This window comes from Trachurus japonicus, chromosome 16 (genome assembly GCF_045865225.1).
Source record: "Trachurus japonicus isolate A0001 chromosome 16, Traja_1.0".
Lineage (NCBI taxonomy): Eukaryota > Metazoa > Chordata > Actinopteri > Carangiformes > Carangidae > Trachurus > Trachurus japonicus.
The window spans coordinates 2,773,386-2,801,365 of NC_140922.1; the positions used below are offsets into that span (position 1 = coordinate 2,773,386).

Sequence of the window (27,980 nt, forward strand, 5' to 3'; positions counted from 1 at the left end):
ACCAAGATGGCGGCTGGTCGGGTTGGTGTGACGGGAGCTCTCCTTGCAGTGCTGGCGTTTGGCTTTCTCTCGGACTTTCTAGGTCCGGGTCCCTCCCCGAAGCTAGACGGGACATTGTGCAACAACAACACAACACCCTACGCCTCCCTGGAGCCTTCTGGGCACGAGAAACACGCGCTGATAAAAGCGTTTGTTTGCTCGGCCGGCAGAAATCTTCAGCGAGGCAGTGGAACCCGAGGTAAACATCAAAGACACAACTTCCTCATCATCGCACTTTGCCTGTTACTGTCTGGAGACGTGCACCAGTGCCCGGGCCCAAGCACGGGGATTGTGCAAAGGGAGGTGGAGACGAGCAGAAGGGCTGCGTCGGTGACGAGCCTGTTAGCTGAGAGGAGGCTACACCCACCCCAAACGACCACCAGCGGTGCCGCGGTAGCGGTCACCACCAGCCAAGCAGCCGGGAAAACTCCCCCACCACCCACGACCAACAGTGGACAGAGGGCGGCGGCCGACGTTAGCCTCGCAGACGCCGGACTATCCCGGACACCAGCGGCCTACAGCGGGGTCGCGCCGACGGCTAGCAATAGCCTAGCAGCTGTGAGGCCGCCTTCTCCATCGGCGGCTATCACCGGGGCCAGACCATCGGCTAAGGCTAGCCCAGCAGAACCGAGGCTACCTCCACCACCAGCGGCCTACAGCGGGGTCGCGCCGACGGCTAGTGCTAGCCTAGCAGCTGTGAGGCCGCCTTCTCCATCGGCGGCTATCACCGGGGCCAGACCATCGGCTAAGGCTAGCCCAGCTAAACCGAGGCTTCCCCCACCACCAGCGGCCACCGCTAACCCAGCAGCAAAGAGGACCAGGAACCCCATCCTCAAGAAGCACCGGTCCATCAAAATCTTCAGGACACTCAATCATGCCAGGTTAGTCTGGGATCACCATCTCAAACCCAAAGGGCTACTCTGTGGTCACATAAACATCAGGAGCCTAACTCCCAAACGAGAACAAATCGAACATTTACTGTGTGACTCAAACATTGACATACTAGGCATGTCTGAAACATGGCTCTCCAGCTCCTCGCCAGAAGCTGCTGTATTTCAGCCAGGTTATTCAGTATTTAGGCAAGACAGAAATGGCAGAGGCGGAGGGGTCCTATTATACATTAAAAACTCACTTAAGTGCATTCGGCTAACTGCACCCAGTGAGATGAAAATTGAATATGTCAGTGTTAAAGTATCACTATCTCCTGAAATGTCCTTTGTAATGATATGTGTGTACCGACCACCATCTGCCAAGACAGATTTCTACGACCAGCTCAAACTTTTATTAGACCATTTCAGCTCAAATAATGAAGTTATCCTGGTAGGGGATCTGAACATCAACTGGGATGTAAAACATGAAAGAAAGACTCTGAAACAAATTATGGATCACCATAATTTCTCCCAGTTGATTGAACAGCCCACCAGACTAACACAGCACTCTAGAACAAGAATTGACTTGCTATTTACTACATGCCCTGACAGAGTTGTAAAAACCTACAACCTCCTTACCGGGCTCTCTGACCATAATGCCATCCTCTTTACCAGAAAACTCACAAAGAAACGGCACTGTTTCCATGTTAAAACTGTAAACTCCACCTCCCTCTATGACTTTATACCCAGGAGTCAACAGCAAAATTTAACTGTAGCCCTCCACAACAACAACTGGTCTGATGTTATATCCTGTGAAGATGTCACTCATGCATGTGATCTCTTTAACAGGTCAGTCAAGGAGGTCACGGGCCTTTTCACCTCTAGAGGGAGGGGCAAAAAAAAAAGAAAGCATTTCTTACCATGGTTAAACGAGGACTGCAGAAGACTGATGTGCACGAGGGATGAACTGTGGAAGCAATCATTAAAAACTGGTCTAGCTACGGACCGCCTGAGATTTACTTCCATGCGAAACAAGGTAACCCAAACCCTGAGGAAGTTAAAAGCAGATTTCTTCATGAAAATTATTGCAAATGCACATGGCAACGGTAAACTAATCTGGCAAAGTATTAACAAATTGACAGGCCAACATTACAAGCCAGAAAACAATAATAATAACTTAGAACTTATTATAAATAACAACCTAGTCATAGAACCTATCAACCTAGCAAATTGTCTTAACAACTTTTTCTCAGAGTCTGTAGCTCAGATTGCCAAACTATTCCCCTCTCCCAAATGCACAGCCAGCACTCTGGACAATAACAAACCCATCTTCTCAATCATTGAGATAACTGACTATGATGTAGCCAGCCTAATCTCGGGTCTTAAAAGCAGCAGTGCAAAGGACGCTTTTGGCCTCAGCAGCACCTTTCTGAAACAACAGAAAGATGCTCTGGTTCGCCCTATCACCCATCTTATTAACCTTTCTATTAAACACGCACATGTACCACCAGTCTGGAAAGTGGCAGCTATAACACCCATCTTCAAATCTGGTAAAAAGACTGAACCATCCAATTACCGACCAATAAGTATTTTACCAGTAATATCAAAAATAGCTGAGAAATGGATCAACAGACAATTAATGGAGCACCTTAACCTTGGTCACACGCCACTACACCCCATGCAATTTGGCTTTCGCACCCACCATTCCACTGAGACTGCCATGTGTGTGTTTTTAGAAAAGGTCAAAGGCCTGCTGGACAGAAATGCAATTGTGGGGGCGACCTTCCTTGACTTAAAAAAAGCCTTTGACTCTGTGAACCATCACGTACTGCTGTCCAGACTGACCCATTTTAACCTCTCAGAACAGTCCTTAAAATGGTTTGCCTCCTACCTCTCGGGGAGAAAACAACATGTGGTGGTAAATGGGGTTAACTCAGCCAGTCTCGAGTGCAGTATCGGGGTCCCTCAGGGATCGGTCCTTGGACCAATTTTGTTCTCACTATTTATTAACAACCTGCCTAGCCTTGATCAGAATGTCCACACTATAATGTATGCAGACGATGTAGTGATCTTCAAGGAAGCAAAATCCATCACAGAGGCCTCATCCTCTCTCACATCAGCTTTATCATGTATCGAGAAATGGCTTACTGCATCTTGTCTCTTGCTTAACACCAAGAAATCTGCTTGTATGATGTTCAGCAAACGACAAACGAAAATAACCAACTCTAACGTGTTTGTAAATGGTGTGGAACTTGACATGGTCGAGCATTTTAAATACCTGGGTGTTACCCTAGATTCGACCCTAACATTCAAAAAACATGTCAGTATACTATCTAAAACCACCAAATTTCACCTGCAGAACTTCAAGCAGATCAGACACAACCTGACGGATACAGCAGCCCGAATGTTTTTATTTTCTGTAATTCTTTCGCGTATCGAATACTGTCTTACAAGCTGGTCCCTTACAGGTGTAACCATCCTCAAGTCAGCTGAGTCACTTTACAATAAAGCTCTAAAGGTATTCGATAAAAAACAAACAAGACACCACATTTGCAACGTCCTTAACAGACATGAATTACTGAGTTTCAACAACTTAGTTGATTTTAAACGAGCCTGCCTGGTACACAAAACCCTGCACAACCTGGCCCCCCACCCTTGAAAGATTTTATAAAACGCACTGATAGCCAACCATCTGCAAAGGTCACAAGATCAGTAGCTAGAGGGGACTGCACTATCCCCTACAGACGTACCACCTTCGGTCAGGCTGCTCTATCCGTCATGGGTTGCAGGACATGGAATAGCCTGCCGCTCACAGTCAGAGAATGCACCACACATATTACTTTCAAAAAGCATTTAAAAAACTGGTTGCTATCAACCCAGACCTGCACCCACTATTAGAAGTGTATACCTATTTCTGACTGTTGTATTACTGTTATATGACTGTGTTGATGTTGCCATTACTGTAATTTTGCTGTGTTGTTACCATTACTACTACTACCAGTACTATTATTATTATCATTACTATTATTATAATAACTAACATAGACAAAATAGCAATATGAATAATGCCATCACTAGTTATAGGTCGATATGTATATGTGTGTATGGATGTATGTGTACATATATATGTATGTATATGTGTATGCATGTGTATATATATATATATATGCGTGTGTGTGTATATATGTGAGCGTGTATGCATATATATTTAATAGTATTATTACTTACATTATTATATAAACCTTTAGTTATTCATAGCAGTGAAAGTGATTGAACTATATCCTTAGACCTACCTTATAACACAGCTCAACTAGATATTCCTAGGACCTTCTATGCACTTTTGATGACTGTAAGCACTTTATCATGACACGGTTGCACTTTTGTACTGTCTGAATCTGTATTATTTATCTATTGTACTGCTGCTATTTTTATAACATGCCTTTGTTTTTATTTATTGTAATTTGTGTGTACCAGGGAACATTTATGTATGGGACAGCGGATGTAAATTAGCCTGTGGCTACAATCCGGCGTGCTTACGATTGTTTCGTTCATGAACTCGCATTGTCCCATTTTAAAAAATAAATTGAAATTGAAATTGACAGTGCAGTAGATGGAGATTCAGTCATCTTCACTAAAAAAACGATTCATAACTCTGTGAAAAATAAATCAGTATGTAGCTATTACTTTAACTATTTGTATAATGTCAAAAAATACATTATTAAAATGATCCGTGATTCTAAGTATGCTGCATCATAACTGCATAAACGTTCATAAAAATCAAACCGTTTTGAAATCGGACAAAAACTGAGCAAGTTATGGTCATTATAGCAGAACATGCAGCAGAGGCTTAATGCTCTGAGGGAGAGAGTTGCCCGTCCCAAGATGGCCGCCGTACTGGCTACGCTTTGTCATTGGGAAACAGCTGCGGGTGAGTCATCTAGTTCTTATATATATCTATGGTTTAGGCTGTTTACATCCCACAAAACCACTATTTTGAACAGACAACATCAGATGACTTCAAACATACACCGAGGGGTTTGTTCACTTCAAGAAAGATGACGTAGGCAAACACAGCTGTCTCACAAAGTCTCACAAATAGGTCATTGCATAAGGTAGACCTACTACTCTAATGTATGTATTCTTGCCTCCCAAGTGTTGTTTATGTAGGCTAAGTGCATTGTTTTTTTTTTATGACTTTTGGATTTGTTGTGTTTCTGTCAGGATGTTTGATATTGTGGAAATACTAAAAGCTGTTTACGTCTATTCAATATCACTATTCAATTTTGATCTGATGAATTAACAGAAAGGAGCCAATAAACATATAGTTGATCTACAGTAAAGAAGAAACGTGGGAGAATATCTGGGAGAAAGTGAATGTGGTGATACCAGCTGTCATTCATTAGACCGGAGCTGCTGGGCTGATTAGCGCCTCCTTTACAAACGTATTAAATCCAGAAGCAGGCACAGTCCCCACAACTGATAAGTTTGCACATGATTTTATAGCCTACAAGAAAACCCTAAGTAGATCAGGCCCAAAAGTTTATTTGTAATGCGTTATTTTACTGTGTTACAGTAAATGGTAATACTACTGTAATTACGTAACTTTTGTAACGCGTTACTCCCAACCTTGGCCATGTGTATATTTGTCTAGTCTTATCTGTCATAAACAAGAGATTACAGGTTACAGGGGACGTTTGTGTGGTGGTGTAGCTGGGACACCGGGTTGGAGGCTCTTATCTTACAGCCTCCATTCTCCCATTCTCCCATTCTTCCTGGAACAAGTTACAATTTAACCAACACTACTACTCTGAAGCTGCTTCATTTAAGCAATATATCACGACAGGCCGTGGACTGCTTCGCGTCGGGCCGAACAACGCCCCTTAGCCGTGGTATAATGAGCATAGACCACGGACTGGAGTGATATATTGCTTTTATAAAACGGTTACCAATAAAGGCAATATGAAAGAGGGATACGCAATCAATTTCATGTAGTTTTATTCAACCAGAAATACATATTATCCAATAAAATAGCCTCACTGTGAAAAAAATAGTCCCACCTCTCCAGACGTTAGCTCCTAGTTAGCTCTGCATCTCGTCTTTTCCTCCGCTTTTTTTCAGATGAAAGTCACTGCTCAATCCCCTCTACCATTGTTAACCCTCCCCGGAGGTGAAAGTTCACCTTAAACATGTGGATTCAACTACTTTAGTCCGTTTTTTAACATCGTAAAAACATCAGCTGTCTTGGGCTACGGACTGCAACAGTTCGTTGTCATGGATACATGACAACAACTTCCATTCATACCAGTCATACGTGCCTGACGCGGAGTGATAGCTTACGCTGTGATAAGGCTTTAGAATAGTAGCCGTGGTATATGCTCAATATACCACGGTTAACAACCAATCAGATCGCCGGATTTCACCTTTCCGTTTTTAAAGATTTAGATATAACTCTGATTTAGCATAACCCTGAACTATATCCCTTCAGGGCACTTGGATTGTAGCAGAAGAGCAGTAAGGAGGAATATTACAAGGTTTTTTGTAGTTTTATGGACCTTTTTGTGTCGGGTGCTATTGACTCTCAAATAAGGATTTCGTTGGACTACGAACCCTCCTCCCGGGTCTCCAGATGCACTTAATAAACTACTCTGGAGTATTCATCAGCATGAGGGAGAGTCAATACTGACCGAATTTCATTTTTTGGTGAACTATTTCTTTAACTCTTTACCTAATGATGCTGAAAATGGCCATTTGGACATATTTTTTATCATGGATATAAACCACTAAAAGCTTATGCACACCAAAGGCAGACAGGTGCGCCGGAGAATACCAGTACGGTCATTGAACTTTATCAACATTTCGTTCCATTTGTCCTTTGTCAGGTTATGTTATTTTTATTATGGCCATAAGATAATAAGGAAATGTCTGTGTCTGTGTGCTTTGACCCTTTTCCCAGGTGTACTTAAATTTGAACATGGTATGGACGCAAGAGCAGTTTAAATAAGTAAAACACAAAAACGAACTGTGTTTTTTTTTTAATGGGTTTAGTGAGGAAAATATTGTTATTGCACATGAAGTTCTGATTTGACATTTGAAATGGGAACCTATACATGTTGGGAATCAATTTTAGTATTTTTTTTGTGTCTAGGGCTCTGGGTTTACACAAGAACAGTGCAAAATTGAACTATATAAATAAGGTAGAAACGAGCAACACCAACCAACAGATGTTCATTATGTCCAGGGGTGGAAAGTAACGAGTTACATTTACTCTTGTTACTGTAATTGAGTAGTTTTTTTGTGTACTAAATCAGTAATTTTACTTTTACCTGAGTACATATTGCTGGAATAAATTTACTTCGCTACATTTTAAATAGCTTAAAGTAAAAATAAATAAATAGATGAACTTGCCAGTGTTGGGGAAGTTACTCCAAAAAAAAAGTAATTATTATTTACTTATTACTAGTTACCTCTGTGAATTGTAATGGGATTACTTTACTAGTTACTCTATTTGAAAAGAAAAGTAACTTCACTACTTATTTCTTTACTTTCCCATTTCTTAATTTACTGAGTAGATACAGGACAAACAGCTATCATCACTTAGTGTTTATTGTATAAATGTATGCAACATGACTTATAAGACCATATCAAAGAACAATATCCCTGTCTGCACAAAGAAATATGCCTCACTGTAAAATCCACAAACAACAGGACAAAGGAGGCTATGGTGAGGTCAATCAGTAGCAACACACAAGTTTCAAAACAAAGGCTTTGGAAAACATGAGAACAAAACCAGCTTGTTATTACATTCATGGTCAATGAAAAATATAAAAATAAAGGTCACTTTATCCCATGCAATTAAAACACAAATGCACTTAGGCCCATTAAAAGGAAACAGAAAATGCAATAATTAATAAACAGAAAATTCATGTCATCCCAAAAGCGTTATTTTCCCTTTAGCTTGCTCTCTTCTACCTCCAGGAGATGTGGCTGCCAGAGGTGGTAACGTACCAAGTCACAAACCCTTGAACTTAATGAAATATTGTGTGTTCAATTGTCACAATTAAGCAATTAAATTCAATTTTTTTTTCTCTATTCTTTGAAATAACGATTGTATCGCTCAGGTAAAAGTCTTTCAAATCTGACAGCCTGTTCCTTCTTGGGGTCAGAACAATACTGCCCAGGCTGAAAAGCCTTTCAACCGGTGCACATGACGGTATTGGAGTGTTGTACTGCTTTGCGTTTTCCTTAATCCTGGGGAACCTGGAGAGAACCTCCCAGTCGGATCCAGGTATATTCAAGTACTCCATAACTTCAGTTTCTGTGTAATGTCCTCGCTGTGTGATGTCCTCTTCAAAATCAAAATACCAGTTCAATCAGGACAGACTATTAAGAATGGAATAGACGGGATGTGAAACGAAAGACATATTGTGAACAAATAATATTTTTGGCGCTTAGGCCCCAGGGAGTAGATCAGCTTAGAAGACAGATTGATGAATGTGAGGCTTCTATCTGAAGAGGACTTCCCCCCGGGCCCAGACACTAGTGGTGGTAGGGATGCAGGGATGATGCCTGCTGATATGGAAGCCTCCGGACTGAGATGGAGATGCCTGGGTCCTGATTGAGGAGATGAAGGGGAGGTGGTCGAGAATTTTCTGCGGGCTGGTTGACAGCTGACTGAGAGTAGAGAGAGAGCACTTTTAAACATGACAGCTGAAAGCTGATTGGAGGAGGAGAGAAGGTGGCGGATTGTGATTGGATGAGGACGAGTGTTGAGGGGTGTGTTTCAGAGGGAAGTGGGAGAGAGGAAATGACTCAGTGAGCGTGCTTAGAGAGATAGTCTTCCTGTCTGAACTTTCGCTAAGCTTCATTTGGCAGAAGGTACAGAATCATTTCTACAGTTGAACAACAACATGCAACACGTTGCAGACATATGAACACCACCAGGCACTGCCATTTGACATAAATGGCTCTCATTTGTAATAATATCTGTCTTGGCGCTACAGCATTATTCTATTGTTGTTGAATTTTGCTGTCTGTTGCTGACTTGCTGTTATGTATCCCAGCCCAAACATGGAAGCTATGTATTCCAACCTTAGATTTAGGTTGTGGTTCATTAGTATTCCCCGGTATGATAATTAGTGTCTATATAAAATATTAGTCAATATTATGTGATTGCTTATTAGGAACTATGCTCGGACTGTATTATGTAAATGTAAATGTAAATGTACTTTATTTATACAGCCCTTTACAACAATCCTTTCGGAGTACCAAAGTGCTTTACATAGTGTAATAATAGAAAGAAAGAAGCAGAAATAAAAACAATTTTAAAAAAAACAATAAAAACAGTGAGAGCAATAAAATACAGCAAAGTCAAATAAGTTAAAATAAAATAAAATAAGATAAAAGTGCCATCGTGCTACTGGGTATTAAAAGCCATCCTAAATAAATAGGTTTTTAGCCTGGATTTAAAAAGGCCTGGGTCTGAGATGAGACGCATCTCAGTGGGGAGCTTGTTCCAGAGCCTGGGAGCAGCGACGGAAAAGGCTCGGTCACCCCAGTGTTTATATTTTGATCTGGGCACTTCCAGTACAAGTTGATTCGTCGACCTCAAAGCTTGGATAAATATAATGGGACAAGGCCGTTAAGAGCTTTAAAAACAAACATTATAAGTTTAAAATCAATTCTAAAAAGGACAGGAAGCCAGTGAAGGGAGTTAAGAACAGGGGTAATGTGCACACATCTGTGAGTGTTGGTTAAAAGACACACGAGTTGAAGGCGACTGAGGGAGGACTGAGAGACGCCAACATAAAGTGCATTACAATAATCTAGCCGTGAACTAATTAAAGCATGGATGGCTTTCTCGAGGTCGTGGCGCCTTAAAAACATTTTAACTTTAGCTAAAAGACGCAGCTGGAAAAAACTGGTCCTGACAACATTACTGATTTGAGATACTGGGTGTCAATGTCCTTAAATTATTGAAAACACCACACTGCTCATTCACCAACAATGCAGAGATGTCAGTTCTTGGGCGCTTTTGCAAAACCCATATTCCTCCACCAGGAGGCGCTTCCATTGGACCAATGCTGTCCTTACTCTCTTTTACACTGCTCTACTTGTATCCTACAACCTTTATCCAATGAGGAGCGGGGGCTGCTAACTCCATCTGCTGACATTCATCATTACATTTTACTTCATAATTGCAACCACATGTGTTGTATTCATTGTTGCAAAACTTGTTCTGTAAAGAGTTTGTTTTCTATCGTGATCAAAACCGTTGATCTGAAGCTCAATGCTGATGCTGTCCTGAAAAATTCTTATCAACCCATATCAATTGCATGCTTAAAATAACAAATGGGTTAAAGCCCCGCCCATTTCAGGACAACCCATTTCTGGGTTAAACCCCGCCCACTTCCGGGTTAGGCCCCGCCCACTCCGAGTACAGATACAGATACAGATAATTCATATAGTTAACAGATACACGTAATGCTGCACTCGCTCATCCCTCGTTACTAGATTAACAGTACTCATTCTTTGTGTGTTAAAACATTTATCGTCAAGTTAATCGTTTGAATGAAGTTGGAAAAAAGTATCAAATGAAGTACTCAATTTGAACACTCCATTCATGGGGTGATTTCAGCCCTCCCATTACGTATGAAGAGCCAAAGTCCAGATCCCTGATCTATAAAAGGACTGAGGAGAGAACAGAAGTATCAACAGACCGCTCTCTGCTCCACTTGATCTCATTCAACCAAACAGGTAAGAAAACTGTTAGGGCCACATGGAGGAGGTAAAGCGGGTTGTCCACTTGATAGTTTACCTTGTTTTAACTTTATGAGTTATAGTTGACTGTATTTCTGACTAATATGATGATTGTGATTTAATATGCCATTTAATATACAATATTTTACTTATCTAAATATGCAATGGTTTTTAAGTTCCTTATCTTCTGTTAACATTTTTTTTATTATTACAGGCTTGTTACTTATTAATTATCATGACAACATAGCAAAGCATGGACTAATCAGCCTGATCAATATTGATATGAAACTCAGTCACCAGTCACACAAGCCACATACAGTCACACACACATACATGTGTGATCGTCTGAATCCGTGTATGGTTTTTCCGTGTCAAAACGAAATCAGAAAAATTGGTCTGTTTTTCTGTTTTGAAACAAAAACGAAAAAACTGAAAAACAAACATTTTTTTTCTGTTTAGGAATAACAAATGAGAAAACAATTTCTGTAAATTCCTTCTTCTCATTTAGGAATATATGACAGCAGACAGACCAGAAGTGAAGTGTAACAATGTCAAAATAAAAGTAGCATGCAATGATAATAACCTGTCAATCTAACAACACTGCTGTGTGTAATTGATCAAATTAAGAAATTAATTTCAGTGTTCTGCCTATCACATCAGTAAATGTAAACAAAAGCATATAAAATATATATATATATAAAAAAAGACAGTTGCTCTTGCTCTCGTTTATTCTGTTTAAATGGGTAAAGGTTAATAGCTGTGCAATGTTCAACTGTCAGAAATTGCAGTGGAAATGGTTTTGCACACCGGTGGACAGAAAGGTGCATTGGAGGAGGAGAGCAATGTGAATTATAGCTGCTGCTCAGCAATGGTCGGGGCCGGGCAACTTTTTATAGAAAACAATAGGCAATTTTAAAGTCAAAGTTGCAAAGCCGTAGCACATATGGTTGATCTGTTACAAATTTATTTCCAAAGTTTTAAAATTTAGATGCGTGCTGTCTTGTGTTACTAGTTGACAACATCTGGCATTTGGATTTTGATATTATTTTTTTTATTAATTTTTTTTCATGTTTTCCTGTACTTTTGTACATTAAATTCTAACATTAATATTATTATAAGGTGGAGGCTTCAGATAAGCCCACCGTGGTTTTTTAAGTCTTAAATAGTTGTATCTTCCGACAGCAATCACTTCTATAGAGTGTTTGGTCTGAAACACGGGTCTGTCAGTCACTCTGCTCTGCTCTGAGCCCAGGAGAAAACTTTCCTTGTATCCTACAACCTTTATCCAATGAGGAGAGAGAACGGCATAAAGGGGCAGTCCTCTCTGTGTGTGCAGCCAAGGGATGCGCCTGAATGTGGTGACGTAGGGACGAGGACCAATAGATCCATGACGAGGGCGGGGGCTGCTAACTCCATCTGCTGACAAGAAGTTAACACAAATATTCCGCTTACTTCTGCTTTAAGCTGGGCCAGACATTTTCAGCAGTCAATAAGGAGGAGGTAATGAAAAATTAGCTGCATTTTTAAAACCCAGTATTAGCTACTAAAAACAAATCTACACAGCTGGAAAAAAGAGAATAAGTCAGAAAAGACGTATGATAGTAGTATTAGTAAAGCCATAGTTTTTTTCACTTTTTGAGTTGGAGTTGAGTTGTTAATATTTTGTGCTATTCCACCAAACGTTCCTGGATTTTTTTTTTCTTTTAGGATCCTGAGGCCCACTGCTGCGTTTCAACTGAGGTCTACAGTCCCAGGGAGATTATGCAAATCACTAAATGTAGCCTACTACTCTCAAAGAATTACAGATACAAGAACAAAGATTTCTTCTCAAACATATTGATTATGCATGGTGAAAAACAAGGGTCAAGCAGTTTGGGGCAAATTACTCCTTAGAAAAGCTAGTTAAGTTGCATTATTTAATGTTGTTGCATTTTACATTTTTTTGGTTACTTCATTTCCCTCAAAAAAAAAAAAAAGAGCGTGGCGTGAGTGGACTGGAACAATAAACCAGCCGCCCCACTTGTTTGCAGCTCGGGCCGATCTCCAGGGAGCGTGACATCTGTCGGTCTCGGCGGACGGGGGAGACTCTCTCTGAACTGTGGGGCACCACGGGACCGCAGAGGGCAGCGAGACCGAGACCTCGGCCCTGTTATGGCGGACAATAGTTCCAGTAGTATTGGGGCAACATTTTGGTGAAGTTTCAAAACTGTAGCGTTGCTTTGTTAGGAATTTTCAAAGTCTTTAAATTTAAACGCTTATGGTGAGGAAATCTATATATGCTGCCCGGCCCCTAACTGGTGAAGAAACTCCCGCACACTTTCTTCTCACTTGCAATTATTTTAATGTTTTAGGGCCAACGTTTTGGTAATAAACCTTCTTCAGGGCGTCAAACAGATTGAGACTGAGAGCCTAGATTTTGTAGGCTGGTCATCCAACACACCTGGGTGAGAATAGGCCATATACAAAGCACATGCAAAGAAGATAACAAATTCAATATACATACAGTGAACAACATTCATAAGATGACTAGAATAACGTCACATCCCAAGATATAATAATTTAGGACAGTGTTTGGGCGTCATGAATGGTACAATGATTGTGTTGATGCTCTGCCCCCCTCTCTGGGTTGAAAAAAACTGCTCCGTCATTAAAGCTGTACAAAAAAGAAAATTGAATTTGAGCCCACTCTGGGTCATAAAATTAGTGTAATAACTCATCTATCAGACGATGGAGGCCAAACTTTGTGCAAAATTCTATTTTTGAGTAAATCCGGGATGAAAGTGTGTTTTTTTTTTTTTTCGCATTGGATAATGCAGGCGGGTTATATGTCAGCCTGCGCACGATTCATCAGCCACTGATAATGGATCCGTCATCCGTCAATCAAACGTCTGAGACACACACACACGGAGCTCGGTCTCGCCCCAAGCTTTGAATGTCCTGCCCGCTCGATAACGGCCAATCAAATTCGTTTTCCTTATTTGGGTAAACTCGTGCGGCAGCTCGTTACAACTCGGCGTGACAAACAGGACAAACGGCTGTTTCTGTACACCTTTAAGTACACATGGAAGAAGGGGTCAAAGCACACAGACACAGACATTTCCTTATTATCTTATAGCCATAATAAAAATAACATAACCTGACAAAGGACAAATGGAACGAAACGTTGATAAAGTTAAATGACCGTACTGGTATTCTCCGGCGCACCTGTCTGCCTTTGGAGGTGTGCATAAGCTTTTAGTGATTTAGAGCCATGATAAAAAAAAAAAAAAGTCCAAATGGCCATTTTCAGCCTCATTAGGTAAAGAGTTAAAGGAATAGTTAACCAAAAAATGAAATTCAGTCATTATTGACTCACACTCATGCTGATGAATACTCCAGAGTAGTCGGGTAAATTCGTGCGGCAACTCGTGACAACTCGGCGCGACAAACAGGACAAACGGCCATTTCTGTACACCTTTAACAGCACTGGTGTCATGTTGGACAGTGAGTTTAAATTTGACAGGCTCTGTACTCTACAGTGCCTTTTCCAGCCAAGGTAAAACCATACATATCACCTAGTGACCTGGAGACAGTTATCCATGCCTTTACTTCCTTGAGGCTGGATTGTTGTAATTCATTGTATGTTGGTTTACAGCAGAGCTCTTTGCAACACCTGCAGCTTGTGCAGAATGCAGCTGCTCATCTTCTGAAAGGCACAAAGAAACAGCATATAACCCCAGCTCTGGCCTCTCTGCACTGGCTTCCTTCTCTGGTTCAGAATTGATTTTAAGATCCACAGTATGGCCCCCTGTGTACTTGGCTGAATTTTTACATGTTCACAGACCAATCAGAGCTCTGAGGTCTGCAAATGAACTGAACCTGAATGTGCCTAAATGCAGGCTAAAACTATAAGCGATCGAGCATTTGCAGTGGTGGAGAGGAGAGGAGAGGGCTCTGTGTAACCAGATGTGTCCCCAGCAGTCTAAGCCTATAGCAGCGTAGCTATAAAATGGTTCAGAGCTACCTGAACCAGCCCTAACTAAAAGCCCTGTCATAAAGGAAGGTCTTAAGTCTAGACTTAAATGTAGTTAGAGTGTCTGCCTCTTTGACCCATGGAGAGAGCTGGTTCCACAGTAAAGGAGCCCGGTAACTGAAGGCTCTACCTCCCAGTCTGTTTTTAGAGATACTGGGAGTCACTAACAGACCTGCGTTCTGGGAGCGGAGTGCTCTGGTAGGACAGTAAGGAATGATTAGTTCTTTCAGATAGGTTGGAGCTTTATCATTAAGAGCCTTATAAGTCAGCAGAAGGATTTTGAAGTCTATTCTAAATCCTACAGGAAGCCAGTGGAGAGAAGCTAAGGTGGGAGAGATGTGCTCTCTCTTCCTAACTGCTGTCAAAACCCTCGCTGCGGCATTCTGGACCAGCTGGAGACTCTTTAGAGAGTTTTTCGGACATCCTGACAGGAGAGAGTTGCAGTAGTCTAGCCTAGAAGTGATAAATGCATGTACTAGTTTCTCAGCATCACTCTGGGAGAGGATATTCCTAATCTTAGTGATACTGCGCAGATGGAAGAGGGCGGTCATAGTCACGTGTTTTATGTGTCAAAAATGACTCCAAGGTTCCTCGCGGTAGTACTCGGGGTCAGGGTGATGCCATCTAGAGTAGCGATCTGATTGGAGAACGTGTCCCTGAGATGTTTAGGTCCAAACACGATGACCTCAGTTTTATCTGAATTCAGTAGCAAGAAGTTAGAGGACATCCAGGATCTAATGTCTTTCAGACAGTCTTGCAGATTGATGAGGCGGCTTCTGTCATCTGGCTCCATGGACAAGTAGAGTTGCGTATCATCCGCATAACAGTGAAAATTGATTGAGTGCTTCCGGATGATGCCACCTAATGGGAGCAAGTCGTTAACACTCCACCTCTTCCACACGCCGCTGATCCAAACAGCTGATGGTGGAGTGATACAGCGTGCCGCAGAGCCTGCCTGTTTGGAGGAATACTAAGCAAGTTGTTAATTGACCCTTCGCGTAAGCCCGTCCCCTTGGTTACTGTTGCTAAGCCGGGCAAGCTTTCACTCCCAGCCATGCTCCTGGCAATATTTGGTATCGATTTCAAAGGAAATATCAGCAAAGATAATAGAGAGAAGAAGTCACAAAGATCATTCAGAGTTTTAAGTGACGTGACTCGCGCAGGAGGATAAAACATCTGTTCAACGACCAGTGGCGGCCTTAGACATCTGGGGGCCCGTTTCAATATTTCATATGAGGCCCTGCCCTGTTAAACATAAAATTATTTGCCAGCCATGTGCCCATGTGTTGCTGATGCTTTAAACCCTGAAAGGACGCAGTAAACGCACTATCCATGCATCCCAGGTACGCACAACATTGTGTTAAAATCACTACCAGGGCAAGAAACCAGAAGAAAAAAAGACATGAACAGGAATCTTAACACAGTCAAAAACTACAGGCTTTAACAATATTCTGAATTTAAATTTGCAACAAAAGTAATGAGAGCAAAGTGCTCCGCGTTATTTCAGCACCACGACCACGGACAAGGAAAGGACGAGACATGCGGACAGACAGACGTCTGCAGGCGCTGATCCTGTCGGTGTTGCGGTGCTGGAGCAGCAGACAGACAGCTGTCTCCTCCATTAGTAAAATCTGTAAATAAGCTGCGAATAATATCACATTTTAGCTGTACTCTCGCTGTGTTTTATTTCTCTGTTACTGTAAGTTAGGACGTACTCATAGACCGCCTGTTGGGAGGCATTTTAACCCGAGGAAAAAAGGAAAGAGGAGGAAAGTGATTGACAGACGTCAATCAACTGTGCGCACGTCAGGAGGAAAGCAGGAAAAACAAAAGGACATTAGAAAAGGAATAATACTGGGAGAAGGAAAACTAGGGTCTATTGATAGTTTGCGGGCCGTTTTCAAAGGTAAGCCTACGTTGTTATTGATATTTCCTGTCGTATTACTAATCAGGAGTGATTAGTGCCGTCGCGGTGTGGCATGATGCGCGCATCAGGTTGTAGAGCGGATCAGGGGTCGAGTGTGTGACCGCACGGTGGACAGAGCTGTTTGTGTGTGTGGTGGATGTAGGCCTGTGTGTGTGTGTGTATGTTAAGGTGAAACCTATGAATTATTGTTTTGTCTTTTACTTGGTGGCTGGCAGCTGGGGGCCCCCCTGGTGGCTGGGGCCCGTTTCAATTGAAACGGTTGAAACATAGGTAAGGCCGCCTATGTCAACGACACGACTGGACAATGTACAGAGCAGCAGTAAGGGCTGTTCATTTTACCGTCTATCAACCCACGAAGACTTAGGTCATCTCACTGGTCATGAAATGTTGTCAAACTGCAAGTTTTTGGGCGATTGTGAACCACATACAGCTTTGGCTGCTGTTTTTTTTCTCCCACCGCTGTATCAGTCAGTGAAAGCAGTCCCTGCCTGGAGGATCCCTCGCCTAAAAGCCCAGGTAGAAGCCCTAAAAATACAGCTGTCATTTTGGATGTGAACATATGGTTATCCCCATATTTTACACTTGCTCAAGTCGAAAAAAAAGTCCGCTTGTATCTGAACATCTCTATATTGCTGCTGCCGCCGCCGCCACCGCCATGGTAGCAGCAGCAACAACAACATCCTTCTCTACAAACAAATGTTTTTCGTCCTAGTCTCAAAATGTGTCCACAAAAGCAAACGTAATGACTCAACTGCAGAAAGCTTGCCAGGCCTATAGTTACGGTTGCTAACGTAGGATTGGACAATAGCCGTTTGTGGGAGGAGTTGGCGAAGGGTCAATTCCAGATAAATGGGGGTGAGGGAGAGAAGTCTAACTGTGCATTCACACCAAAAGCTTCCAAAGCGCCAAAACGCTGGAAGTCAATTCATTTTCAATGAGAGCCCGGCGACACTGAGCATCCAAAGCGTCGTCACCTGGCGTCACCTGGCGTCACCGTGCTTCCAAAGCGTCCAAAGCCTCCAAACCGTCCAAAATGTCCAAACCATCACCAGACGAGAAGTTGAGCCCTGGTTAACTTTCGGGTAATTAGCTATGCCGCGGTTTGGCGGCAACCTGTCAGAAGAGAAATGTCCGTCGGCTGCCTTTTTTTTGTATTTTGGCTCCCCAATGACCAGCGCGATCGAACTTTGACGTCAGTCACGTGACGAGCGGCCAAAGTGGCTGAAAATATTTGCCGTTTTGGAAGCTAGCTGTCTGGTCTGAAGCCCACCCTCGACGCTTTGGAAGCTTTTGGTGTGAACGCACAGTAAGGGCGTATTCACACCAGGAAAGTCTGATAGTTCACTTGCTTTGGCGTGGACCATAGTGGACCAACTTTGTAAACATAAGCACGTGTGTCCCATCAGTCACTCAGTCATTGCATAAAAAAAAATGGCGTTTCTTGCTGCCCATTTAATTTGGTATTTTCAGTAGCACCTGTCCTGCGCTTATTCGTCACTTGGACAATCTCCTGATTGTACATCGTCAAGGACAAAGATGTGCAAGACGGCTACTAGGGATGCACACCATTAACTGATAACAAGAACTTTGACCGATTAATCCTATGGGTGCGTGCCTTAAGTAATATTTTGCAGCAAAAAATTACATAGGATTTGGCTACTTAGCCTAAGGACGGAGATGGAAGGTCAGACAGCAAACACACGGTTGTATGCATGTGCATCAGAACGATGGTGCGCTAAGGGCGCTTTCACACCTAATAGTCCGGACCAAGGTCCGGACTTAATTTTTTTTTTTTGTTACATTGTTTCCATATAGTCCAGTAAAGTTCGCTTTCACACTGCTATTATGACAGCGGACTAAAGGATCTACCGACGTCATGACGGATGAGCGTGCGTCTGACGTTAGCGCATAGAAAGTGCTCTGAAAAAAATAAAATAAAAATATGTGTAAAAAAAAAAAAAAAAAAAAAAATAGCCTACTGCTGGAAAGCACGCTGTGGTTTTTAATCGCGGTGCAGAAGAGTGAGTTTAGAGCTGATGAAAGGAGAGAGAAAAAGAGGATTGTGCCGCGGCGAAATGTTCTCATTGATCAGAGTGGCAGCGATCAGTGATCAGCTGTTTTGTGTAGTGGAGGGGAACACACACACGCTATGCGCACACACGCGTGATCCTCCTGTCAGATGCGGCTGCATCGCTCCAGGTCACTTGTGTGTGTGTGAGTGTGAGAGAAATAAAAGCTCTGACTTGCTGGGGCAGACGTTGTTTGGTGTCACCCGCTGATCCGTCTTTTTCAGACTTTTTTCGGCGGAAAAAATATTTATTCGGGTCATTATATAAAAAAATAGGCTTGCATGTATCGTTTGGGGATTTATATTAAACACTCTACTGTTTAATTCCGTGTAAACGTTTACAAGTGTAGCCTACACTGACACACCCATCCCTAATCTGGATATAATATGATCTCCTCCTCTCCCCAAGTGTTGCCGCCGGTTGCCGCGGCTCCTCTTTCCTTTTTTTCTGTTTATTTACTTATTTCGGCACGAGCGCATCTGACATTATTTCCTGTATTTGGTCTGATAGTTCGAACCTTCCAAAAAAAAAGCTTTCACACTACGCAGCAGCGGACCTTGGTCCAGGATAGTCCGGACCGAGACCACCTCCTGAGGCTGGACCAAAGACTCGGTCTTTAGTCCGGACCGTGGTCCGGGGGAGCTTTCACACCTGTCAATTTGATCCGAACTATCTGGAAAGTCCGAAAGTCCGGACCAAAGGAGGTAGGTGTGAAAGCCCCCTAAAACAAACAAAAAAAAAGAGGTCGGTGCTGTGCTCGGCTCACCTGTAGGCTAACTCACCTGAGCTGAGCCAAATTGTCAGTGTAGCTCTGCTGTTCCTCTCTCTTACAGCTGGTGTTTGGCTGCACTTTGTAGACAAAGACTTCAACATGTGAAGATCTAACTTCCATCTGAGCAAAGATCAGCTGACCTAGAGCACAGTGGCTGCACAGCTTTAGCAGCATGTGTGTATTATAACAGCAAAAAAACAAACAAAAAAAAAAACATAGTTAATTATCCTCTCAGGATGGATGATCGCGCTGCTGATCGGCATAAGCCAATTAAGTCACAGACACTCAGAGCATTTAATTCCTATCAGGTAACGGTTATTAATCAGATAAAAATATTAAGAATGTGCATCCTTAACAGCTACGAGTGTGTCCTCTCCAGCATCTGATAAATGTTTTCCTCTGACCAAATATCAAGGAGGCAGCGTTTCTATCTGTGCTCCGTGATGACCCATGGCTCATTGTTGATAATTTCCACATTTTCTGACATCAACGGAAGCCTGTTGATTCCAAAAAGGCGCTTGGATTTTGCATTTGTTTTGGAAAAGGTTCAGCATTAACACCATACACGTATTGCACCAGGGTGCTCTCTGAAAACAAGTGAACTGAAACTGAGTCCCAGCTGAAGAGGTGGTCTTGGTTCACTTTTTTGGTCTGCAATTAGGCTGCGTTCAGACAGACAGCCAAAATCCGATTTTTATCCCATCCAGATTGGAACCAGATGACTCTTTTTAAGTCTGAACAGTCCCAAATCACATGAAATCCGATTTTTGCAAAACGGATCGAAACCACCTCTGGGAGGTAGTTTCAGATCGCATTTGGACAGATGCGTCTCAGTCTGAACAGCTCCAAACACTCAGATCGGTTTTGACTGTCCGTGATGTCACTCTCCGCGGCGCTGTCACTGTGTTATAGATCCCATGAACTCCAGTTAAATATCAATTTCCTCCTTGTTACTTTTCTTTTATGCAAACTACCGTGTTGTTGGCGACAGGAGTGACGGCGACGGCACGTTCCCAGCTCGGGGGTGCTGGAGTTTCCCATCTCTGTGGCTACACACACACACACACACCAGTCTCTGGTACACGTACACACACACAGACACACCAGGCGGGCTGAGGTTGAAACTAGTGGAGTCGTGCGGCTGCAGCACCGGGCAGATCACCGTGCTGCATCACCTGTCACATACGGCGCTCCAATGTCGTTGCTACAGCAACCTGTCAGATGGGTCAATAATGTGGCCCAGTCTGAACAGAGCCAAATGCGATTTGGACACTTGCTAAAACAGTGTGGACAGTCAGCCCTAAAAATCGGATATGAGAAGGAATCAGATTTGAATCAGATTTGCCTGCAGTCTGAACGCGGCCTTACTTCTTCCAAGTCAGCCACATGTCTGCTGGATCCAGTCCCGACAAGACTACTTAAGGATGTCTTCCCCAAGACCCAGATGTCCTAGCCAACTATAGGCCTATATCCAACCTCCCCTACATCTCCAAGATCCTTGAGAAGGTTGTCCTGGAGCAGCTACATGAACATCTGCACAGCAACGAGCTCTTTGAAGCTTTCCAATCTGGATTCAGAGAACACCATAGTACTGAAACAGCACTGGTCAAATACTCTAAGGCTGCGTTCAGACTGCAGGCAAATCTGATTCACATCTGATTCCTTCTCATATCTGATTTTTAGGGCTGACTGTCCACACTGTTTTTAGCAAGTGTCCAAATCGCATTTGGCTCTGTTGAGACTGGGCCACATTATTGACCCATCTGACAGGTTGCTGTAGCAACGACGTCAGAGCGGAGGCTACGCTGTATGTGACAGGCGATGCCTCGCAGACGCAACGGCTATTCTCGCTGCAAAACAGTGATCTGCCCGGTGCTGCAGCCGCACTACCCCACTAGTTTCAACCTCAGCCCGCCTGGTGTGTGTGTGTGTGTGTGTAGGCTAAGTGTACATGTACCAGAGACTGGTGTGTGTGTATGTGTGTGTGTGTGTACGTGTAGCCTACGTGTACCAGAGACTGGTGTGCATGGGTGTGTGTAGCCACAGAGACAGGACACTCCAGCACCCCAGAGCTGGAGCGCGACGTTGCCGTCACTCCTGTCGCTGACAACACGGTAGTTTGCATAAAAGAAAAGTAACAAGAAGAAAATTGATATTTAACTGGAGTTCACAGGACCATACGGGACCTGTAACCTCTTGGACGCACTGCACGCGGAAGCTGGGCGCGCGCACTGCGCGTGGCTTCTTGGGCACTTGGGTGGTCGCACTGGGAGCATACTTCTCCTCCTCTCTCCGTGCCGGTCAGACATCGACTGCAGTCGTTCATACTCGTATTCACTCGGTTTTCCACACACACGTCATTTTAAACATGTGTCTGTGTGTTTCATGTGCAGACACAACGGTCAAATATGTATAGATGGACAAGCAACAACTTAATTAATCATCATTTAATTATTTTATTTTGAAAATTGACTGGATTCTCTCGCCTTTTCTGTGCCCGACTTCCTGTCTGGTACGACCACGTCTACCCAGCTTGACAGACGGCGCTCTCGGCACGCGGCTCGCGTGAAAAATAGAAATGAACCGAACCGAAGCGCTCCAGGTGCGCGCACTGCGCTCCACAGCGCGAGATGTGCGGCCAGGCAGACCTGTTAACATGTGCGCCGATCTGAAACTCCCTCCGCTCCAGGGCGCTGCGCTTCGGTTCCGCGTCTAGTGCGTCCAAGCTGTAACACAGCGACAGCGTCGCGTAGAGTGACGTCACAGACAGTGGATGGGCTAAAAATCGGATTTTGGCTGGCAGTCTGAACCCTAATGATCTTCTTGTAGCTTCAGACAGAGGTCTCGTCTCTGTACTTGTACTTTTGGACCTCAGTGCTGCATTCGACACCATCGACCACAGCATCCTGCTGCAGAGACTGGACCATGAAATAGGGATTAAAGGAACTGCCCTAAAATGGTTTGAGTCATACTTATCTGAAAGGTTTCAATTTGTTAATGGAAATAATGAGCATTCAGAGTACAGCAGAGTTAAGTATGGTGTACCACAGGGTTCAGTCTTAGGGCCAATTCTCTTCATTCTTTACATGCTCCCATTGGGTGACATAAGCATAAGCACTCAATCAATTTTCACTGTTATGCGGATGATACGCAACTCTACTTGTCCATGGAGCCAGAAGACAGAAGCCGCCTCATCAATCTGCAAGACTGTCTGAAAGACATTAGATCCTGGATGTCCTCTAACTTCTTGCTACTGAATTCAGATAAAACTGAGGTCATCGTGTTTGGACCTAAACACCTCAGGGACACTTTCTCTAATCAGATCGCTACTCTAGATGGCATCACCCTGACCCCGAGTACAACCGCGAGGAACCTTGGAGTCATTTTTGACCAGGACCTTTCCTTTAGCTCCCACCTAAAACATGTGACTAGGACCGCCTTCTTCCATCTGCGCAGTATCACTAAGATTAGGAATATCCTCTCCTAGAGTGATGCTGAGAAACTGGTGCATGCAAAGAGGTCGGAAAAACAAGTGGGTTGCCCGGAACGCTACAAAGTCTTAAGTCGTGACTTGAAGCTGTAATTTATGGTTTCAAAAGCCTGCCTGGAACGCAGCATTAGCCAAAACGACCGGATCGCTTACTTCTGCTTTAAGTAACACGTTATTTAACCTTTAAATAATGTTGAGGGTCCAATGTAACCCATTTTTACATTTAGGAACAGTAAAAACACCCCAAATATTTTTCCTCTGACTTGACCAACACAATAGATTTGATACATGAAATGGTTTTTCCTGCCACTACACTATGATGATTACTGTATATACATAAATCACAGTAGCATAAACTGATTGGTTGAACGCAGCCTGATGTAAACATTAATAAACTCAGTAACCAATCACACATGTTGTCCATGTGTGATGTTCAGGGACAGGTCTGAAGACAGAGCTCTGAGGTTGAAGTCCTATAATAATGAGATGAGATGAGAGACACCTGTGACAGTGACAGGTCTACTCTGTAGCTTCGTCTTGACCACATGTCAGCTGATCAGCTGCAGCAGAGGAAACTCAGCTGCACCGCGACGAGCGCTTTTTTTTTTTTTTTTTTTTTTAATTAAAGGGACAACGAGGAGTTTTGGAAAAGCGAAGCGTTTTCACACTACATTTATGAGCCTCCGCGCGCACCGTAAAATTCTTTTGACCGGCGCAAGACGGACTCATGTTTTCATTCATCAATAATTAAAGTCAGAGGTTCAAAGAGGTTCACATACCGTCGTAGTTCCCACCATAAACGGCGATTCAGCTACGTTATTCTCATGACTCGTTGCAAAACTGAAAGTAAAGAAACGCTGGTCGGCTCGACCAGCATCTCCGCCACCACTAATAGTAACAAAATAACGATAGAGACAGAATGATATATTTATCGAAAATGGGCCCATTAACAAGTGTGGGTAGCGGAGATTCATACACATTAACGTGAGACTTTTTTATAACCGATTAGAAACTCCTTGTTGTCCCTTGTGTGGTGTTCGGGTCTGTGGGACCCGTTTTCATTTTTTATCAAAAGAAAAATGAATTGATACATTATTTTTTTAAACTCAGATTCACTGGCCTTGGCTCATTTTCTGTGAAGAACATATATCAGAACACATTTTCAATGACCGCATACTGTAGACGCCCCCTACACGTTTATATTACATACAGGGTGTTCGGGTCCACTGGACCCGGGGCTAATATTAGCATGGAAAGTGTAGGTCCTGTGTCCCTTCACTATGTCTTCCTCCTGTCTGGGGCTGCTGATAGTGTGTGTGTGTGTGTGTGTGTGTGTGTGTGTGTGTGTGTGTGTGTGTGTGTGTGTGTGTGTGTGTGTGTGTGTGTGTGTGTGTGTGAGTGTGTATGGGTGAGTGTGTGTGTGTGTGTGTGTGTGTGTGTGTGAGTGTGTATGGGTGAGTGTGTGTGTGTGTGTGTGTGTGTGTGTGTGTGTGTGTGTGTGTGTGTGTGTGTGTGTGTGTGTGTGTGTGTGTGTGTGTGTGTGTGTGTGTGTGTGTGTGTGTGTGTGCGTGTCTCCGTTGCAAAATTCAAGCACTCATACTCTGTCCCACCTACAAATTGGGGGCGGGACACACCTTTGCCAGGGTGGTTCCTTATCAAATAATACTAATAATTGCTTGGATTTCTATATCGCTTTCATGGCACCCAAACCATTATTTATTTTATACACATTCACATGGTGGTGAGCTACGTCTGTAGCCACAGCTGCCCTGGGGCAGACTGACGGAAGTGTGGCTGCCATTTCGCGCCAAACGGCCCCTTCGACCACCACCATGATCATTCATACACGTTCAAACACACGGGGCAAGGTGGGTAAGGTGTCTTGCCCAAGGACACTACAACAGCGACTAGGACAGAGCAACCCTCTGGATGACCCGCTCTATGGCCTGAGCCACTCCCGCCCCAATTGATCACTACTGATCAAGACAGCCAAAAGATTATATGCTGAGAGGGCCTTGCAATTGATTTTGGAAGAGACAAGCTTCTGATGATAAAGAAGAGGTTTCAGAATGTGAGGACCACAATTCTGAAGATTCAGAGTCTTATAGTGTCAAAAACCACACAAAACTCTCTATACAACACATGAGGGGCAGCCCTCATGTGTTGTATAGGCTGGTGTGAAATGGCAATGTGTTCAATGGGGCTGATGGTTACTGTATGTGTTCAGTTTGAGTTATGTCAACTGGCCTGAATAGGTAACATTTCTAATGAAGTTCAAAATCAATAGTTATGAAAAATCTTGCTTCATTTGTAAATTTGTTGATTTAAATATCTTGATTATAACTGATTTTCTTTTTTTTATTACATTTTATTTAAAAAACTAACAAAAAACGAGTAGCATATTAATTCATAAATGTGATCTAACAAAGGTAAAGGGCAAATATTAACCATATATGCTGTTCATATGGCTTGTAATTAGGATGAAGTAAACATCTGTTGAGTATTTTAACATAAAATTGTTTGATTGTGTTGATTTGGAGACCCAAAAATGCAGCGGGTCCACCAGACCCATGAACACTGTCTGAGTAACCAAAATATGAACACCACACAAGGGTTAAGCTCCGGTAGCGACCGGAGCCGACATAACGTAGCAAGATCTCTATTTAAATGTGTGCGCAGCGCACTGAGCAGCGCACTGAGCACACAAGGGAGAGAGGAGGTGAAAAGAGACAACACTGTTACCTGTTGTATACTGGCCTCAGCCTGTACCATCGCTAAAACACAGACCAGTGTGTAACGAGTCAAAACGCCGCCGTCACTGAGCTTCCTGAGGAGTTTTACTGCAGCCTGAACGCAGCTCAAACCGACCCGGTGCCTCAGCACGGCCACCAAGCTTTGATAAACACACCGGACCCGCGCTGGTTTACAGTATCCTGCCGTACACGGCAGCTCAGTGTTGGCGGCTTTTTGACTCGTTACACACTGGTCTCTGTGTTTTAGCGATGGTACAGCCTGAGGCCAGTATACAACAGGTAACAGTGTTGTCTCTTTTCACCTCCTCTCTCCTCTGTGTGCTCAGTGCGCTGCGCACACATTTAAATAGAGATCCCGCTACTTTATGTCGGCTTTGCTTGTTTACATTTCACAAAAAACTCCTTGAAAAGGACTGATTAACTGCAATTAATTTAAATGTTTACATCCTTACTTGGCTTGGCATGCACTGAACACGTGTGATCACACAGCAGTGAGTGTCGGGCGAGAGAAGACACAAGGCGCTGCCTTCATATTAGTTATCAGTAAATGGCATCGATGCCAGCATTTTAGTGCGGTATCGGGCCCCCTACCGATACTAGTATCGGAATCGGTGCAACACTAGTTACGATGCCTTTGAGACAAACTGTTTGTAAAAACGGGCTATACAAATAAAATTGCCTTGCCTTGCCTTGCCAGTAGTTTCTATTCACACCTCCCGAAAAGGACGGCACCAGGGAAAAAGTCTGTTTCAAGTGAACTAAGGGCGGTGTGAATACGCAATAGTTAGTTTTCCTGGTAATTAATTACTTTTATCATGCAGTAACTCCATTATAAACTCATTTACTTTTTGGGGAAAGTTACAAGTAGCTATAACTAACTACTTTTTTAAATTAATGTGCCCAACACTGGTCAGTAGATGCATGTGTGTGTTGGATACCTGAGTCCTGTTCACACTGTTTCAATGAATGGAGACATGAACCATGAACTATGATTCAATAGTTACTTTCTATGTTTAGCTATTGGTCACTAGAGTTATTATCATTCATAACACAGTTACAGAATTGATCACATGACTTTGTTTCTCTGCCTCCACAGATGTCGACCGCAGCCACATGGAAAACATTGTGCTTAGCACTAGTTGCTGCTCTCACCATCATCGGCTTTGTTCTGTATTTTGAAGCAACAGCCCCAGTTTGTCAATATACGTCCACATCGGCCAGTGAAGACACTTCTGAAAAGCCCATAGAAAAGCCCATAGTCCTGATGTGGTTGTGGCCTTTTGGTGTGAGGTTTGATCTCAGTGGCTGTTTACCCCACTTCAACATTGACAGCTGCCTCCTGACAAATGATAGATCCTTGTACAGTAAAGCAAAGGGAGTGATTATCTTCCACAAAAATATAGACTTTAATTTGAAAAACCTGCCTCCGGAGCCACGTCCAGCTTTTCAGAAGTGGATCTGGTACCATGTGGAGTCTCCTACCAACACAGCAAAGATTGCTGGTCTGGAGAACCTGTTTAACTTAACACTGAGCTACAGGCGAGATGCTGACATCACGGCGAGGGATGAGCTGGTTATCAGGAAAACGGACATGAAAGACGACTTTGTTCTGCCCAAGAAAGACAAACTGGTGTGTTGGATCGTCAGTAACAACAACCCGGTGTATGGAACAGCAGTGAGAGAGTCCTATTACCGCCAACTGTCGAAACACATCCACGTCCACCTCTTTGGTGCTTTTTCAGGGAAGCGCTTACGTGATGAGGACTACTACTCCACCATTGCTAGCTGTAAATTCTACCTGTCATTTGAGAATTCAATCCACAGAGACTACATCACTGAGAAGGTAAACGGGCCTTTCGCGGCAGGGACGGTCCCTGTAGTTTTAGGCCCACCACGGGAAAATTACGAGCAATTCATTCCCTCCGATTCCTTCATTCACATCAATGACTTCCCTGATCCTAAATCTCTGGCAGAGTTCCTGAACCACCTGGATACAGATGATGAAGCGTACATGCGTTACTTTGAGTGGAGGAAGTACTACACAGCCACTCCTCATCTCCTGTCACTCGAAAATCAATTCCTTCAGCCCGTCTGCCTCGCCTGCGATTACATGTCCAAAGACAGGGATTACAGTGTAGTTCACGACCTCTATGGGTGGTACTGGTCATGAGGAGCAAAAGTGAGATCAGCATTGATAGATAACTGACAGTTTAGGCTTTTGTTTCACTGTTTTTTGCTCAGTTTTGTGATATTTTATAGACTATTACTGTATTACAGAATTAATGTATTCACC

The 27,980-nt window shown here is 43.2% G+C and overlaps 1 protein-coding gene across 1 annotated transcript; it reads left to right on the top strand.

Moving 5' to 3' along the window:
* Nucleotides 1–6: 6 nt before the first annotated feature.
* Nucleotides 7–27,857, top strand: LOC146971433 (uncharacterized). The gene is made up of 3 exons (XM_085801768.1): nucleotides 7–920; nucleotides 1,758–1,770; nucleotides 26,784–27,857. The coding sequence occupies exons 1-3, from the start codon at nucleotides 7–9 to the stop codon at nucleotides 27,855–27,857; spliced, it is 2,001 nt and encodes a 666-aa protein (XP_085657894.1).
* The last annotated feature ends 123 nt before the right edge of the window (nucleotides 27,858–27,980 follow it).